The 19,934-nt window shown below is 44.8% G+C and overlaps 1 protein-coding gene across 2 annotated transcripts in view; it reads left to right on the top strand.

Moving 5' to 3' along the window:
* The first annotated feature begins 5,121 nt into the window (after window positions 1-5,121).
* TPD52 (tumor protein D52) overlaps window positions 5,122-19,934 on the top strand; it is a 398,200-nt gene continuing 383,387 nt past the window's right edge. The window contains exons 1-2 of one of the 2 annotated variants that reach the window (XM_085605372.1): window positions 5,178-5,273; window positions 8,213-8,321. In XM_085605372.1, coding sequence (XP_085461498.1) covers window positions 8,294-8,321 — 28 coding nt within the window. In that variant the 5' untranslated portion in view covers window positions 5,178-5,273; window positions 8,213-8,293. Of the gene's footprint in view, window positions 5,274-8,212; window positions 8,322-19,934 lie in introns of both variants that reach the window. The other variant, XM_085605371.1, reaches the window with a different exon arrangement.

Genomic DNA, 19,934 nt, shown 5'->3' on the forward strand with positions numbered 1-19,934 from the left:
AAATCACCCCTACTCCAAGGCACATGCACATATCCTCCAGTCTGTACCTCTCTCAAAGGGTAATTCCCTACCTCCGTCATCCCCCCACCTGGAGGTGGCGTCTCCCCTATTGTTCTCCTAGAACTTTTCTTCTTGGACCATCTCTCTTCCCACTTATCAAGCATGATCCATGCACGCATTGCTATGAGCAAATCCTTGATATGAGTTCTCAAACCCATGATTCTCTTTTCTTCCAATTCCTGATCACTATACTGCAATCTATGGCTTCCTTGCAATGATTTCGTTTTGGACAAGTCCACATCATACTATTTGGCCAATTCTGATAACTTCTCATGTGCAGTTCGTGCCTTGCGAGTCACATCCTTTGCTACAAAGAGTAACTCATCTTGTTCGTACATGCATGTTCTCTCAAGAGGCAAATTCCCACTTATGAGCTCATCTACCTCTGCCTTTAGCCTCACAACATCTAACATTTTCCCCTTCAGGGCTCCCTTCGTTACTTCCCTACAAGCTGCACCATCCCTTTCATCATAATCACATTCCCGTTCCTATGATCTACTCTCTTCTGACATACTCATAGGAACTGAACGATTCACTATTGTGCCTCGTTCACTTTCTGCTGTTCTCACACTCTGATTCTGGTGCCTCACTGGTGGTGCCCACATCCGCAAATCTGATCTTTTTTTTTTTTTTAAACTTTATTTTTCGTTTTAATACAAACAATCAAATTTCACCCCCCTCCCCCGACATCAGAAGTAAGTAGTACATCCAGATCCAATCAGCAATCATACATATGTGGTACCTTAGGGCGAGGCAGGCCTTCGGCCATAGCGCGAGGGTATCCGGGTCTGCCCCGCTCAATGTCGCACAGGATCTGCCTCTCCTTCATCACCTCCCCCCTCCCCCTCCGACGATAGCGGGGAATACAGCTCCCCACTCGTTCCCTCCGACTCACTCTGCAGCGATTGCCCCTCCTCCGCCAATCCCTCCATACACAGAACTCGCCACTCCAGAAGGTCCCCCTGCAACTTCTCATCTCTCCTAGAGCACTGCATATGCGTTTCTTCCGCCAGCGACCATTCCCTCACATCCCCGAGCCACCTCTCGAGCTCCGGGGCCTTTCGACCCATCCAGGTAATTGCGACCCTACGTCTCGCTAAAACCAACATTAACTGCAGCAGTTTATAGGCTAGTCTCCGTTTCCTCGGTTTGGGAACCAGAGCCAACAGGCAGTGTAGGGGTGTCCGCTGGATTCGGAGGCCAGTGGCGGCCGCAACGCGACCCACTACTCCCACCCAGAACGTCTCCACCAGCGGGCAGTCCCAGGCCAGGTGCAAGAATCCCGCCCCTGGTGCTCCGCACCGGGGGCAGTCATCCCCCCTGCCCGTTCCAAACCTACTCAGCGCCTTCGGGGTAAGGTAAGTGCGATGCATAAAATTAAAATGGGTGAGCTTAAACCGCGCGTTACAGGATACTTTCCTTGTCAAGGCCGCAAATCTGATCTTGACTCGGCCAAAGACCTCGGCCTCACTGGTCTCACCTCTGTCTGTCCCCTAGAGGAGTCTGCTGTAGCTGGCAATGGCGTACTCCATTCTATAGGCTTTGGAGTTTGCTCCATTCCGCTCACTGATCCATTTCCTTCAGTCACACTCCTCGTTCCAACAACTGACTACACTGAGCTTCCAACTTTCTCTTGATCTGGGTCATAAACAGAAACGATAGGTCCAATAGTGACCGGTACCTTTAGAGCATCCGGTAACCGCGCACCTCTCCCAACCTCTGTGCTGGCTACAGGCTGATTTCTAGTACTCTCAGCTGCTGTTGAGATCTTCCCTTCTATTCTCACTTCCGACTGCGTCTGTACTTCACTATTCCCTTCTGACTGAGCCGATTTTCCTTTGCAAAGATCGGGATTGTATGGAGTTGGTCTCTCAGACAACAGCCTCTCTAGTAGACTATTGTCTGTGTCACTATCATCATCATCCTCTACTCGCTTTATCCTCGAGCCATCAGTTTTTACCAGTAGGGGATACAACCTGTCTCCTTCTATCGTTTGCAGTCTCCACCTTTTTTCTTCTGCATCCCATCTTGCATTCTGAAATGCCTTAATCGACTTTTTCACCGTCTCCTGACTTCGATCTCTTTTCCTATCATGCGCTGCTCTAATCCATGCATGCAACGCTTCAAACTGGGTTGGTCTCGGCAAAGGTTGTAATGCCGCCATCACAGATTTCAACTGATACAATACTTCCAATCTGAATGAGCCATATCGCGGGAAAGCTAACGCTCCTTCATTCTGGGTCATTTTATGCCAATTTCAAGCCAAATTATAGTATGCAACCCTACATTTCTTGCCATGTAATGCGCTGGAGTATCCTCGGGAGGGGCCTCTTCTCCCCCACGAGTAACCACATGTTTGTCACCTCTGCACAATTCTCGAAAAACTTTAAAACACTTCATGATGAACAAATTTCAACCGCACACAATGTTTTCTTTTACTTCCTGATGTCAAACCCCACCAATAACAGCGCGACTCACACCAACCGACCTATCGCAGCGCGGCACCTTCTGATGTCTCTTTTCCCCCTACTCTCAGCAGTTCCCCTCCTTCACAACTCACGTCTCACCCTTGCATTCGTCCAATTCATATGCTGAAATAACCGTTTGTCCCAAACAAAGTTACTTCTCTGACTGTCCGTCCACAGTCTCTCGAAGTTGTCGACCTCGGTTGGCAACTGTCTTTTCAAGGCCCGCCAGACAATCACCTCTGATAGGTTACAAATACTCAAAATCCACGTACAACAACCCACGATCAGCGTCGGTTTCTCACACACTCACACATTCGCTCCCCCTATCTCGGTCCAGGTGATCGATGACGTCTCACAATCCCCTTTCGGTGGTCAACAAAATCTACCTCAGGTGTCTTCTACACCACAATCACTTAAGCTACTCGTCGAGCCTAAGACTTTCCTGGGCTGCGCGGGCTCACAGCCTGATCTCACAATCACTCAACACTCACTCCAACTCCGCAAGATATCACACAACAAATCAACACCGCAATCTACAAACATCTCACCCTATTCATACTCACTCCTCCATGAACTGCTGCTTTCCGCCGCACCGCTACTCTCCGTCAATCTCCATCAACCGCTGCTCGCCATCCGATGAGTCACCATCACTTGACTTCTATGGGCCTCAAGGATCTCTTATCCTAATCTAGATCTCCCCTCACCATCGGAAATAACCATCCTACTCTGCTACCAACTGTTAAGGCCGGATTCTTGCCTACCTGGTTATCACCAAGAATCCTCACAGGTCGCCAGGATCGTTTTATCTGCCAGATAGCTTGGAGGGGATGAACACAATAATCAAAATATATCTACCGCAATTAGACTTCATTTGGAAAGGACCACTGACTCTGAATCTAAAATTTATAAGATTTTATTACAATCATAAACATCTGAACGTACAGACACCTCAGTACAAGGTGCAAAAGGTAAATGGGCACTAGCACAAATGCAAGCCTACGCAAAATTCTCATTCGGCTTAAAACAAACAGAATTACAGATTCTAAAAGCATCAAAAAGATTATCATTAGGCTGATGTCAATTTTAGGAATCATCGATTAAGGAAAAACATTTCTATCCCTACACTAACTCTAAGGTGACATCCCTACTTAGCATTCCCTCCCAGGCAAGAGAATCAAGAAAAATGTGTCAGAAGTGAAGACTTCCTTTAAGAAGTACCTTCACTTAGTAAGAGCTCGATCTAAGATGCTCCTTCTAGCTTCCCGTCTAAACCTCATCTCCTCAACCCAGGGGGCACTGTCCCTAATACAAAACCCCAAAATCATAGAACATGCCCTTCGGCACCTCTTTGGCCAGGTCTTCTCTCTGTAGTTTTCCACAAAGTTGTCCTGCATCCAACGACGGTTAGCTTGACCTTGGGTCCCAGGCACCTTGCGCAGCAAAAGTATGTATCTCACATTCCAATGCACTCCCCTGTTGACTTCTCACAGCATCCTAACTCCTAAAACAAAGATCTATCCTCTCTAACGAGCTAAATGTCCTTGCACCTGCAACAGAAAGATGGGAATGAGAAAAGTCATTTCACATCTTTAAGATTTTACATTTCCCTGCAACCCAAAGCCTTTACCAAGGGAATCATTTTCGGCCTACAGCATTAGCTAACATAAAGAATGAACAGGCCCTCTCTTTGACATATGTGTGATCAGGCCTTTACACATTAAACACTCTATTAAACCACACTCCAAGCATTAGTTCATTATTTTCCTACACCTGAATAAGCAACCTACGCGTAAACTTTAACATGGCACACGTTTAGCCTAATACATTGCATTGTACGAAAACTAATGATTATTCGTTTTGTTGAATACATTCACAATAACTTGCAACATCGATCCTCACAAAAGCATTATTACATTTCTAATCACTTCTAAGTTAAATGATTACATCAATACATTTCTACGACACTTCTAAACATACATTGATTAATATGCGGGTGCTGACTAACAGTGAATATGATGCACCCCTACAAATTTCAGAATCTTATGACGCTCTATCACACCTCATCCGTGGGTTAATAAAAGGGGAGGAACTGCACGTGGTTCAACTCCCGAGCTATCACAAAGTGTGTTGTGTCCCTGCGCTGCGTAGCGCAATGGCCAGTCTACTGTTAAGTATATTGCCCCCCCCCCATCAAAATGAGGCGCCTTAGTTCTGATGTGTGCATGTGCCATCATCACCTGTATGGAGATGCTTTATTCCACCAAGATAAGGTGTCATTCAAAGAGTGAAACCATAGGAGGTAAAATGTCACACATAAACACATTCCAGGTATGGAAATGTCACACATAATGTAATTGAAAACGTGTCAGCTATAAATTTGGTCATGGCCAGGTGAAACCCCTGATTCGCTACGCAGGAGGAAGAACAGGTTTTTTTCCAACGTGCTTGGGGACTTTTCCTTTTACACAATTTGTTTTTTTGTTTTTTTACACTTTTCCGTGTACACAAAAATGACCATAGATTCATCACTGTCAGAGGCTTCCTCCCAGCTGAGGACCATGATCTCGCCCCATTAGCAGGCCCAGCCGTCGTCATGATGGGGCGGAGCGGGGGGCGGGCTCAAGGCGTGTCCCCCACCAAGGCAGGGGCAGAGCTAGAGACAGGCGGAATTGTCCCTGTTGCCTTCGCACAGTCGAGAGAGCGAAAAACGAGCGGATATGGAAGCAGACGGCGGAGCTGAGCCAGGTGAGTGTGACCCGACAGGGCGGGGGTCTGGGCGCGGTGTGCACGTCGGTGTACCCCAGCTCCTTGGTATACTTGGTATACTTTGTAGGAGGTTTGGGCTCAGCTTTTCACTTACTAGACTCGGGTGGGTTGGCGGTGACTAGAGTCATGTGTTCAAAGGGGTTTGGCACACTCCCACCGTGGTCCTGGGAGAGTCCCTGCCTCGCCCCTCACTGCCCCCGCCCCTGGTGACAGAGGCTGCTCCCTTTACTTTTCGCTCCAGATTCATCCACATTCCGGGCATAGAGCCCAGCTGGGGTCATCTCTCATTAAAGGTGTTTTTAATCTGTAATAATGGTATTTTTACGGAATCTAATCGCGGAGTAGAAAGCAGTATAGGTGTCCCTCTCCGCCTCCCGTACAGTATCCCCGAACTCAGAAAAGGTATTAAATCCACCCGCACCATCACTCTCTGCGTGAGGTTACCGCCCCACGGGCTGCTTTTCATCCACTGACAGGTTTAGGGCGAGGTAAAACCTCTGCTCCTCTTGTCGACACAAGTTTTCAGAAAAACAGACCAGACACACGCTTAAACAGTTTTTCAACGCGTGCTTTATTCCAATACTGTTATGTTTTTTTTTTACGTGCACCTATGATAACTTCTTTAGTCATAAATATAGTGCATTTTACCGTACATCTAGTGGCACTGCCGGAAGCCTAAAAGAGGAACAGGAACTCTTAAAGAAAATGAATAACGGAGCGTTTTGACCTGCAAGTTGGCGAGACTCCTGATTTCATGCAGTGCTTGCTTATGACGCCGTAGCTAATTACGTCACGCTTGTGTGTCTTGTCCAGTTTTAACGGGATGACATATAAGAGAGAAGGCACTTATATGTTTCTGTAAGTAAGAAAAAAACATTTGAAATGTCTGGCTCTCGTAATAGCCTATGGATGTTTATGGCCCCCAGGCAACAGTGAAACCGACACTAATATTAGGAATTTGACGGTAATTGTTATTGGCTCGCAGTAGACTTAACATTTTCAACTCGCCCTAAGCGCCTCATGCGTGGCCTATTGATGGCTGCTTTGGGTATATGTGGAGTTTGTGAACAACTATCAAAATATGGCCTGCAGCGTTCATGTTGGTTGGCTTATTTATAGTCTGAGGCTAAACTGGTTTAGCATAAACTTTGTAATAATGCATGGACTAAAAGTTTATTTTCTGTTCATCCTATGATTTTGAGGTATTTTAGAAGTTGCTATATGGGACTTTTATTAGGAGACCGGACATGGTAGTACAAAAATGAACATCTGCATGCTTTAAACGTAAAGCTGCCTCTCAAGGCATTATTAAAGTTCACTTGTTATTGAGTCTATTTCAGCAGTGCTTATGACCCGTGGTGTCACCTCTGTCTTTTAAGAGTGGGGGGTGAGCTGGGGACTGCGTGTTGTCTGTGAAGTCGCAGCAGGCAAATGGGTGACTAGATATGACCTGCAGGCCTTATCCGCCCTCACTATCCATATGTAAACGTGCCCACAGTACTGAGTGCTGGCGCTATCCCCTCCACTCATGGCGCTCTGTGTATTGTGTGTTCTTTATCAGTCTCACACAGTCCTTGTTTTCTGCAGAACTAGTCACTGAAGCATGGTGGTGGGCCTTGCTCGAAATATTCAAGAATGAGGCAGGAGTCTCTTGTAGATTCATAAAGGAAAAACTCCACAAAGCAAATTCCTACAAAAAACAACACACACAACTTTCACGACAACCACCTGACCCACACCCGCTCACCTGTTGTGCCCCATTATAAACACCCATAAACCGGACTCTCATAATCTTCAAGAAGTGACTCAGTTCACAGTATGCACTACTATACCGGGATAATATACTGCATGAAAACATTACAGATTCACAAAATCTTGGAAAAAGCAAAGATTCTTAGGAAATGCCAGATTGAGTAAACGTGATTTGTTCAGAGGAATCTTATCGCTGCTGTGGATTACTTTAATAGTTTTACAGTCATTATTCAGAAATTAATCAATATTTTGTTCCTGTAAAGCAATAGACATGATTCTAGGGCATGCTATGGAACCTTTTCAATGTCATGTCCTCATTGGTGCCAGGTCTGAAACCCGGAGGGACCTACCCCACTTAAAGCCCTATATTTAGGTTTGGGCTGGATAGTATTTATTTACCAAATTGTTTCATTTTTTTTGTTCAGAGATGTCTGATGTGACGGGTTTTGTTTACAAAATAAATGTGTTATTGTCAGCAACATTTTAAAATGCCGAAGGTTAGCATATTTTACAATTATGCACACCAGTTAGAGATTAGGGCACTGCGTGCTGTTGGAATTAGGGTGGAAATTCGGTTTTGAATTATATTAGGGGTTAGGAATGGGAATATGCTCCACCTAAGGTTTAAGCAGAGCCACTAGAACTATGCGATTGTGCAGCTGCAATGTTTTTCACATAATAGATTTGCCACATAATTCACCATCTGCAGCATAATCTGCCAATTTTAACTCCCAAAAATCATTTCTAGCTCCAAGGGGTAAAAACTTACTAAAAACGTAGGAACGTGTGTTGCCGCACAGTGGAAGGCCCTTTGCTAAGTCTTACTGGTCATCTTTTTGCAATATTTGGGTGTTTAAACTAGTACGAATGAGGTGCAACCAAGACTATGTAAACAAGTACAAAAATAACAACTCATTGAAGTATTACTATCATAATACGTGCCGCATTGCACCGCATAATTTGCCTTTTCTCGCTACTCGTTTTGACCCTCTCCTGCCGCATAACTCCAGTGACCATGTGCTAAAAGTTAGATTTGAGCCTAGGGTTGTAATTGGCTTTTTGTGTATGTCCTAGGCTTCCCTGTCGGTTTTACATGTGCTTAGCTAGGTTAAGACTTCGGTTTAGTCTAGACCCCCATAGTTTAATACATTTAAATGTCCTTTCAGCGTAAATTTGGATGGAGTGACATCTGGAGGAGAAGGAATTCCATGTAGTGACGTACAACTCTCCAGACTAATGTACAAGTCATGTGTGGCTTCATTTACCGGTACAGAGGTAGCACTGTTTCTTCCTTCATGGCTTCTTTGCACGTAGTTGTCATTCTTTATAAGCTAATTGTAGCCTTTTCAGTATCCCTTGTATTTCCTCTCAGTCAATGAGCGTCAGATTGACGTGTGCATTGTTTGTTCCCCAATGTTTTGCAGTATTGTGATTATTTTGTTATGCAGTGCCTATGCTATGCTTTATCCATATGTCTGATGCCCCAAAGGCCTGGAGGGCGACCCCCGTTACCAATACAACTGGCCAGGGCCCTTTAAAACTTAAAAGGGCTGGCTTTCGGTAGCCAGCTGCGGTGCCAGGGGATGTCAGTCGGTGGGCGCTGCGTCATCACGCCAAGGCGTCTACTTCCTTGCTAATGGAGACTGTGCAAACGCAGGCAGTTGGCACGCGGCGAAGAGCAGACGTGTCCCGTTGTACCTGCGGCTGCGAAGTGCCGACGTTATATCAATACACCCGCCCTTTGTTTGCCTTCATTTTTATAGTGCGATGTTTAATCTTTCTGCTATCGAGTAGAGATAATGACATAAAGGAACATTTAGCAAAACGGTATTTCTTGAAACATAATGTGTAAGTTGCGCAATTACTTTGAGGAAAAAAGCTTTACTTGGGTTCTGGAAAGAAGAAAGGGTATTTTCTGTATACTAAATAGGCATATGAAGCATTTACATTAAAATGAGAGCCATTGTTGTGTTTTATTTGCGTGCGTCGCGTTGGAGCCCTAGAAGGAAGGTCCTGTTTTCTTTTAGGCTTGCAAGGTGCTTTGTTTATTACTGCCCAGCTGAGTTTTCCACTATCCTTGCTCGACTAAGACCTGATTTGTGCACAGATAAGTGGTTAATACGAGAACACTGTGAAATACGAACTGCTAATTAGCGAACACTACACCAGTACATACTATTAACTTCTGCTCTCCGCACCCAGGTACTCGCCAATCATTCTTTTTGTATTTAGCGAAAAATAAACAGAGAACATATTATTTCTGACTTGTAGACTTAACCGGCCATGTAAGGGGCCATTCAGATCATTACATACTTTTTCACACTTCATATATACCTATATCATTTCATTACGAATGGAAGGGGAAACAGGAGAATGTGCTGCTGGACCCCACGATGGGTTTATGCTGTCCTTGCCATGTATCACATGTTGCCGCTAATCATTATTTGACTGTAATACTGCCTTTAAGCCTGTGCAGTGCTCCACCTAACCTTCTGAATAGAGAACACCTCCATCCCCCCTTCTTTCTGCCTTTTCTTTTTCTCAAAGTGAGTAGGTAGCTTGTATTGGGAAATATCTTGGTACCAAGAAATAGAAAACGGGGAGTATGTGGTGATTCCCTGCACATTTACCTAAGCTGGCGGGGCCACATGTTGACAAACAACAACCTAAGTGGATTTCTTGCCATAACTCACAAAAACACAAATATAAAACACTTCAGCACAGGTGTACGAAGCCATTACGTATTTCTGAGTGGGCCAAATCGCTGTTCTGGCCTGTTAAGTAATGCCAAATGGCCTTCTCAGAAGTACAAAAGGTCAAAACTGGTCGCGATTTTGACATGGTAGAAATTGCAAACTGTGACCGCGATTTAGGAATCGCAAATAGGGATTACCTATTTTTGATTCCTATGCACATGTACAAAGCATTTCCTAAATACAAATTGGACATTTAGGAAAAACAACAACCATTGATTTCAAGTCGATGGTAACCATGTGCAAAACTAAAAATGCATTTTAAAAAAAAATTGTGACATGAAGTGCACCTATGCCCATAGGGCATATGTGAACTTACATGTGCACTAGGAAATTTGGGGTGCCTCCAGGGGGGCCTTAAGCCCAGAGGCCCATCCTCTTCGAACCCACAGAGATCAACGGTGGAGTACCCCAAGGATCATCGCTCAGCCCCACGCTCTTCAACATCTACTTGGCCCCCCTCGCCGCCATTGTCCGACAGCATGGACTGAGCAAAGTATCATTTGCCAACACACAGCTCATCCTCTCCCTCACAAAGGACCCCCACACCACCAGACTCTGCTTTCAGGATGGAATGAAAGACGTTGCTTCCTGGATGAACAGCAGCTGCCTGAAGCTCAACTCAGAGAAGACAGAAGTCCTCTTCCTCGGACCCACCCCCTCAGCATTGGACAACACCTGGTGGTCCATCGCCCTTGGAAACCCTCCCTATTCCAACCGACCACGCCCGAAACCTCAGCATCATACTCGACTACACCCTCACCATGACCCAACAGATCAACGCCGTCGCCTGCACCTGCTTCAACACCCTCCGCATTCTTCGCAAGACCTTCAAATGGATTCCGCCGCCCTCAAAATCCAGAAAGACCGTCACCCACTCACTCATAACAAGCAGACTGGACTACGGAAACGCCCTGTATGCCGGAATCCACAAGTCCCTGCTCCACAAACTCCAGACCATCCAGAACACCGCAGCCAGACTCGTCCTCGGCATTCCACAACAGAAATACATCACCCAACACCTGCGAGACCTCTACTGGCTCTCCGTCGAGAAGAGAGTAACCTTCAAGCTATTCAGCCACGCCTACAAATCCCTCCACAACACCGGACCCCAATACCTCAGCAAAAGAGTCTCCTTCCACGTAGCAAAGAGAAACCTCCTCTCTGCCGCCCTCGCCGAAACCCTGCGCATCGCCAGAGCGGGTGGAAGAGCTTTTTCCTACATCGCGGCAAAGACCTGGAACGACCTCCCGATCGACATCAGACGCTTCCCCACTCTGCACACCTTCAGGAAGAGCCGCAAGACCTGGCTCATCGGCTGACTGTGAGGTCCCCCCCCCCCCTCCCCCCCCCCAGCTTCTTGAGACCTTCATGGGTGAGTAGCACTCTTCACAATTCCCTGATTGATTGTTTGAAAGGCACCCTTGGGTTTGCGTTTCGTAAATTGCGATTTAGAGAATTTAGAGATTTAGAAAATAGGAAATCGCAATTTAGGAAATACAAACCATTTCCTATTCCATCCACAGATGGGAATGCACTGGCATTTCCTATTTGCAATTCCCTCATAGCAATTCCTTGACTGCTTTACCCTGCAAGAAGAAAGACAGAGAGAAAGAAATGGAATATAGACCAAAAGGATATTCTAGGGCTGCTGTTGGTGAAACAAACTGAGACGTGGTGCTCCCAGGTTGCTTTAACAATTAATTGATCCTTCACTTTGTATTAGGGCAGGAATGTCCCCTGCTTTGTGTACAGACATCCCTGTTCTGAGTGACCCAACTTCATCATCATCATAAAACTTTATTCGATTGTTAAAAATTTACAATCATAAAAGCCCAAATTAAAAAACATTTTCCATTTATATTCAATAAAAATGGAGATTACAAACTAGCAGCTATCATGTTGTGCAAAATGCTTTCACAGAGTGTGAAATGTTATTAAATAAAAAGTTAAAAACCATTCGATCAGGGGTTATAATTCGTCCGTGGTAGTTAAACTTTTCCTCAAAAAGAAAACTCTTTAAGAACATTGCAAGTCTCCATACTACATGAACACTATCCAGTAATTGAAGTTTTAAAAAAGCAGGATGACATTGTCTTAGCCCGTAAGATTTTAGGAGCGGGATCAGCCAAACTTTTCTTAGTTCACAATAAAATTTACAAAAAAGGACGGTGTGAATTGTAGTCTGCCATGATTGGTTGAGACAACTCCCATTGTGTTCTTGCGATAACCAATCATTCATCTTGGGCCACGACACCATTCTATGGAATGTGTTTACCCCAAATCTAGCCAATAACGTTCTGTCAAAAATAACAATTACGTAAGACCGGTATGGCTCCATTCCAAAAGTCGTTAAAATCAATTGATGATGGCTAACAGTGGGCTTAATGAGTTCACTGGGCAGTCTAGCCTCTTCTAACATACAGAGCCCCTCTTTTTAATGTTTCCCGTGAGATTTTCTGTAAGGAGCTCGGGTTTATAAAATACTCAGGGTGCCCTATGTTAGTCATAAAATCACAAATATAGCTGATCCAAGGTATTTTTAAGGCTCCATCTAGTTTGAGACAATCAGCGAGTATATCCCGGTTTAACTGGGTCTGCTCCTTAATCCAAATACTATGCCACAATAGTATCGGTTCTATTTTAATTAGGTCAGGTAGAAAAGGGACGCCCAGCTCTTCGTGACATACAAAACTTGATGTGCTCGGGGGGGACGGATAATATAAATCTTAGAAAGGAATTCTCCTCTTGCTGCAGCTGTGAAATATTTGCTAGACCCCAGCTCCGTACAATGTGGAGCTGATACACCTTGCCTTATAGATTTGTATCCGCTCCACCGGGGGTTTCATTCCCAGTTTCTTAGAAAATCCTACCAAAGCATTAGTTGTCCGGATGAGCATCAGTTTTTTAGCAGTTATAGTTTGGGCCCATGATTCGTTGTTATTAAACCTAATGCCCAAATATGAAAAACTCTTAGTTGAGACTAATTTCTGCCCCTCGACAAAGATGTCCTTCACTCGCAAGGGTCCACGGTCACATCTCATTACATATGTCTTCGAGATGTTGACACTGAGGCCTAGATCCTTCATAAAAAACACAAAAACCATTGAGGACCCTTTGGAGAGCAATTTGGGTTCTTGCCAACATAACTGCGTCGTCTGCATAAAGAAGTACCGGGAGGGGTCGGCCGGCGACATGGGGAAAGTCATGTGTTGTTCTAACTAATGCTTCTTCTAGCCCGTTAGTATATAGATTAGACCCAACTTCATATGCAAATGGTAGCCTGACTTTTTACCAGCCCAGCTAATGTGCTACTCTAACCTGTGGAATATGGCACCAAAGCCCGCAACTCATGCTATTACAACTCGGTCGTTACGACTACTGCGTTGTTACATTGCATACCTTTACAATGCAAGTAAAAACAATGACTTGCTGTAGGGGGCGCTGGATGTTGGAACAGTATAATTTACTATTCCAACTTCAGTCTGTGCAACCGTAGGGAAGGTGTTGGATTTTAAATCCAACCCCTTCTGCCCCCTAACGCAAGTCATTGTTCCGACTTGCGTTGTAAAGGTATGCAATATAACAACGCGGTCGTTATAACGACCGCATTTTAATGGCATCCGTTGTTTCGCATGTGTGGTAAAGGCTGTTTACCAACCTGTGCTGTGGTCTAGGCCTGTCCCTAGTAATACCAAAGTCTCAAGATGGTTCTGTGACCTGGATGGGGCGCACTCTTTTATTGACAAGGAAGCACTTTCCATGCCCTGGGTTGTTGACATGAAGCGGTGGTGGCTTGTCCTAACCAGACCTTTTTTCTGTTTCAGAAAGGAGTTTGGCCTACTGGCCTGGCTCAAATAAAAGTTCTACTGTAATGCGGCACCAGACTTGCACTGGCATTCATGTGTATCTCTAATGCACGTGTAAATTGTGTGTGTGTGTGTGTGTGTGTGTGTGTGTGTCTATAAGAGACATGTATCTGATAGTGAGACTGAATGTAGTGTAGGCATGCTTGCTGGGGCCAGCGGGATCTGTTTCGGATGGACTCCGGAGAACATAGCAAAAGATGAAGGATGGATACAGCTTTTCTCAGACAGTGTAAGTATATTGCTTGCATTTCTGAAGGCAGAGGTTAAGAACCAGATACTGAAGTGAGGGAGTATAGGGACGCGGCTACTTCTTAGAAACTCTACAAAGACCTTTTAGTATGTGATTGATCTTTAGATTTTCCCGAGATCTGCAATTTGGTAGATAGTAGGTGAGGGACTGAGTCAGCAGATTCTGTTAAAGGTGGGAAAGTTTCACGGCAGGACTTGATCTTTTGTCTGTCCTTTATTGCTGCTTCAGGAAGGCTGGTGAAAGTCAGGTGGAGTCTTCACACTTCATTGAGCTTATCTTATGCTTTGAGCCAGCAGTGAAGCTGCACGCTGTGGAAGCCTTCACCTTCCACAAAGACTGCATCTGCGCTAAGGCCAGCAAAGGACATTTCAAATGGAGCTACTGCACCGCATGTAAAGGTTGGATCTAAACCATCCCATTTTGTTCTTTTTATGCAAGGAAGGGGGTGCTTGATAGAGTACTCAATGAGGTGCCATGAGACTAGGGCTGGTGTCTGCATGACGGCCAGTCTCCTAAATGTGAGGGGACACCATCTGAAGTTTGCTCAGCATGCTGGAGAAGCTCTGGGTCTGCCTAGGACAGAGAAGCCTGCCTGCTTGCTCAGAGAGGGAAGAAAACTACCTGGTACTGCAGGAGGAGTAAAGACTGTCCTGGAGGAGAAGCACATACATGTTCTCAGTGTGTGGAACACCCAGAAGAAGATGACTGCCTAGTGAAGGTGTCTCAGGGACCAACCTATGTCATGAAAGTTCCTTTGGTCTTCCATAACATAGTTCTTGTGGTAAACTGTGTACAGAAACTTGGAGATAAGCGCCAACATGCGTCCTGGCACCTTGCAGCCTGAATTACTGGAACTGTTGAATCCGACTTCTGGCTTACCCTCAGAGGAGCCACTGCTGCTGGAGTGGAAGATATGACCTGGCGCAAAGTGCACATCTTCCAAAACCGAGCACCCACCAGACCAGTCCTGGGGCCACAACTGGCAGACACAAGCATCAGCTAGTCTGACCTGCATTCTCGCACCTGCAGGGGTTTCAGAGAGAGAGGAACAAGATCACTGCCATTGTCAAGTGCTGCAGAACCTGAAAGCGGTCCCACAAACTCTCCAACACCAGCAAGCTGCATCTTCGCTGAGCAGGTGAATGCAAGGCTCCACCTACAGAGACTGGAAAACTGTACACGCACAAAGACAAGACACCATAGAAAGTTTTCCTGTTAATCTTTGGAGTAAGAACTATTCAAACTGACCTACAAAGTGCTGAGGTGGCTACAACTTAAGGAAACTAGCAAGTGTATAGTCTTGACTTGTGGGTAAGTCTCCACAGACTTTAGGGGGCACTGTTAAGCGAGCAATGGGAGGGCCTTGTAGATGGTGTAGTGCTTTAAGAGCCTGTGCGTGAGTTAATTGGACCTAACAGTTGTACCCATGTGTAATTGAGCAGCATTCCATACGGCTGTCATATTAAACATGCTTTCTTTTGCTACTACACTGGGCTGAGCAGTGATTCATTGTGTCTGTTGTTTGACAGTGGAGTTCTGAGTCTCTGTCTTCCCCTATACTACCTCCCTGAGAAGAGTATACGTTTTGTACTTGCCCCAGTTTGCAGATCTGTAGTAGGAGAGGCCCCAAAACACCAGTGGCAGAGGAACTCAGTCACTGCAATTATGGTCTTGTAGCCATGTCTGTTGTTTTACCCACTCCCAATCCCCCTTACCCACAGAACAGTCTGCCTCTAGGATTTGTAATAAATGCATGAAACTAGGATGCTATTCAGAAAGTGTTAGTTCACACAGACTTAGGTATTTGCAGGTCAGTTATCCATGGAGAAAACGGGGACTAGGATCTTGATGGATGAACCATCTACGAATAACTCCATTTCAAGATACATCATGATTGGAAATCTGTTTGGGGTAACTGTAAATGCAGAGAGGAAGAAGGGTTTAAGCTGGGCTGCCTTACAGTAATGATCACTGCCAGCAAAAGCTCCTCTTTCTGTTTCTAACTTGTCTTACATTTCCTGGGGATCCCAACCCAAGGCCTCATATCACTTATACACATAATCTGTAACATGTCTCTTCCAGGAAAAGCCTGGCCTCGATGTAGTAGGTTGTTTAGGCAAATGTTTACAAACAGATCTTTTCTTGTCGAAACAATGAGAGAAAGCATGCCCCAGTACCAAGGCAGTCGCGGTGATCCACCTTTCACTCCACACGATAGTGAAACAGTGTCTTCTAGTGTTGGTCCAAGGGTGACAAATCATGTCAGATTGTCTGAATAAATCACCGCCTGCGTGTAAAGGAAATCTGTTTAAATTCACTGTATGTGAAGGTGTCTTGTCAATATTTGAAAAATGTGTTATGGGTTGTCCACCCTGTGGACCAGAGTTTTACATCTTTGACGTGAAAGAAGCAGCTGATTGGTGTGTCAGGCAGGGCATGGAAGAGAGATGGTGGTATGTAGGAGTGGGGGCTGGACAGGGAAGCATGAGCTGGTGCGGTTCTATGAAGAACTCCAACGAAACTCTCTAAAGTGAGTGTTGTAACGTTTAATTAACACTGTTGTCTTGCTCCACTCTGTTACTTCTCCATTGAAAGTCAATTTTGTGTTTCCTTTTTATGATGTCTAGTTTGCCTGTTATGTTTACTTTTCTTTGCATCTGGCTGCTTGAAGACTTGACCGATCAGCATTTTTACTGGGAGGCTGCATAAACTAAGCTTTACATTTGGCCATATCAAGTGTTGTTTTATATGTACATTTGATCCTCTGTGTAACCGGTTCACCTACTGACAGGCAGCAGTAAGAACAGAAAGCAAACTGAGTAGTAAATTAATATGTTACCCCTGTGCAGAAAATAGTTTATAAAAAACAAGTATCGGACAGTGGTGCCGTTGCATTGAAATCGGTGGTCAGTGGGTGTATGGTGTCACTTCTTCTACATAGGGTATTTTGGCGACCTCACCTCTATGGAAGTGGGACGTCTCCGAGTTAATCTACAAGGCTGTGTCACTTTAAATTGTGAAAAGAGCAGTTGAGTATGTGGAACCTGGTATATGCCCCAGATCACAGATTCTGGGAGAGCAGCACTTTTTCATTTGTATGACTGAGATGCAGTCAAACGGGGCTATTGAAACCAGTTTTGTTGTGATTTGTGAGGTATTTGCAACATTTACTATCATCCCACTTCGGCTTTGAGTGATACTTGACCGCTGCACTTAATTCATCTGGATGCTTTGAGCAGACTACTCCAGATGTTACTGCACTAAAGCCCGACGTACAGCTCACTTAGATTAGGTTACGGACATGTGTTGAAACTTAGAGCTGTTTATTCTTCTCAGATTTTGATCATATCTAGCTTGTTTGTCATGGGGTTACATCTCAAGAAGGCTTTGTTGAAGAAGGGTATCCCACAAAGTTTTTGTGTGGCTGGATCAATAACGTCATAGCCCAACCTCCACTTTGCCTCTGTTTTTCCTTTCTTAATAAACTGGCAACGCATTAGTAGATATAGAATTTATTTAACATGCTAATATTGCAATTGCCAATATATATTGAAAACCTGCTGCATATGTAATGGATTACAAATTCATTCACCTGTGGACATCCGGTAACTTAATAAATGGACAATGCATTAGTAGTTATACAATCTTGGTTAACCGTCTTAGGAGCATCGGAGTAACTGGTTGTGCGCTTCAATGGCTGTGTTACTTTCTGGAGGGGAGATTCTTTCAAGTATTCGAGGATGATAAGGTTTCAAAGCCCCTCCCATTACAGTGTGGAGTCCCTCAAGGCTCATCGTTGAGCCCGAGTCTTTTCAATGTTTATATGGCCCCGCTGGCAGACATTGTAGCCCCATTTGGAATCCGCATGGTGACGTACGCTGACGATACCCAACGGGTCGTAGCACTGAATCATGCAGATCAGTGGTCTAAAGGCCTCCACCTACGTCTTGAAGAAGTCTCTAAGTGGATGGGCATGTCACATCTCAAACTCAACGGTGAGAAAACCGAACTCATGATCCTGGGCAATCCCTTACATTTTAAATCCAGCACTATGTGGCCAGCGTGCATGGGTCCGGCACCGGTCCCAAAGACCGAAAAAAAAGAGCCTAGGCATCTGGTTAGATCAGAATTTAATCTTTAAGGTGCAGGCCAGAAAGACTGTGGCTACCTGTTATGGCCTGCTCAGAATGGCCTGCAAAGTGCTCCTCCTCCTTCCTTCTCAAGCAAAAAAAGGTTTTAGTCCAATCGCTTATACTGTCTAGGATTGACTGTGGTAACGCCCTATATTTGGGTGCCCCTATCGCAGTAGACTCGAACCTTCAAACGGTACAAAACTGTGCAGCTAGACTGCTTATGGGAGTTTCCAATTGCCATTCAGCAAAACCTGAACTTCACTCCCTCCATTGGCTCCCGGTGCCAAGAAAGAATCAGTTTTAAGGCCCTTTGTGTGGTCCATAAATCTCTGCAAGGGAATGGGCCTCCAATAAATTCATCCATGATTCGCCCATACAAGGCCAAGAGGAAACTGCGATCAGATGAGCTTCATTTAGTTGAGGTCCCTAGGATCAAGAAGGCCAGAGTGGAGGTCGGCTGTTTTTGTATAATGCTGCTAAATTCTTGAACTCTCTGCCTCTGTTCCTTCGTAGGGAATCTCATCACCTTGCCTTTCGCAAACAATTAAAGATTTTTCTCTTTCCTTAAGTTCTGTTACCTTTCTCTAGTTTTTGACCAGTGCTGGGATGCTTCTGTGTAGCCATGCGCTATACAAATGCCTTTTTTCCATTTCATTTTAATTTATTTATTTAACATGCTAATGTTGCGATTGCCAATGTATATTGAAAAATTGCTGCATTCTTAATAGATTACACATTCATTCAACTGTTGACATCCGGTAACTTAATAAATGGGCAATGCATTAGTAGATCTAGAATGTATTCATTTAACATGCTAATATTGCAACATTGACATCTGGTAACTGGTTAAAGAGGGATATAGGTCAGCTAGGAGAGGTATGAACATTCTTTTTGTAAGGATTTTTAACATTGGAGGGGTTTTGTAGTTGTGGACTACCTGTATCATCTAGTTTGTTGATGATTGTCCTTGTTATGGGAAGCAATTGATGCAATTATCATTTTTGGGAACATTATTCCTGGGCCTAGCTAAGTGATCAAAGCAGTGCTAGATGAAGTGTGGCTGGGGCATAATGGTGACCCTCGTGGTGGGAGTGGAGCACCGGATGGTCTCTCCAAAGAGCCCAACCAGGTAGGCCTGTCTGGCCTCTTGCAGGGCCATTACAGCAGAACTGTGGAAGCACAGATTGGCCATGAGGTCCTGCGTGATGACCCGCACCAATGGCTGGAAGGGAAGTTTTGCAGATCAGCAGCTCATTAGACTTCTGATGGCTGCGGATCTCTTGGAGACCCATACCGGTGAGGCTTCTTGAATCCGCTGTTGGCACGAGTGCTCTAGCGGGCAGCCTTGGTAACCAGTTGTTTGCAGGGCGCTTTCCCTCAGGTCGACTTGGGGGCAATCTGCATGGTATGGTCACTGTCTTTCAGTATGTTTTTTAAATTGAAATTTCAGCTTCACACAGTACACATGACCTTATTACACTGTGCAGAACTTGCAGAACTAATGAAACGTTGCATAGGCACTGCAGTACAGTTCCAACCTCTACGTCCAACAGAGAGCCTATATTACTAGAGCAGAGCCACAGTCATGTGTTATATTACAAAATGAAGATGCCACACAGATCCCTAAAGGCACACCAATTAGCAAAGAACTATCTACTACATTTGTTTCTAAAATTATATATGTCATGCTACCAAGGTGATCTATTATTTCCTGGTGACCAAACCTGTACTCAATAATTGTTCATGCTTTTATTGGTCCGCATAAATGATGTAGAGACTGTTCATATATATACCTGGACCCACAAGCTTTAGTTATAGTTTTAAAATATTACCTCTTCAAATTATTGCTGAATGTTCTGTCTTTGTGATGACCTGTCATAATT

This window comes from Triturus cristatus, chromosome 5_1, assembly GCF_964204655.1.
Source record: "Triturus cristatus chromosome 5_1, aTriCri1.1, whole genome shotgun sequence".
NCBI lineage: Eukaryota > Metazoa > Chordata > Amphibia > Caudata > Salamandridae > Triturus > Triturus cristatus.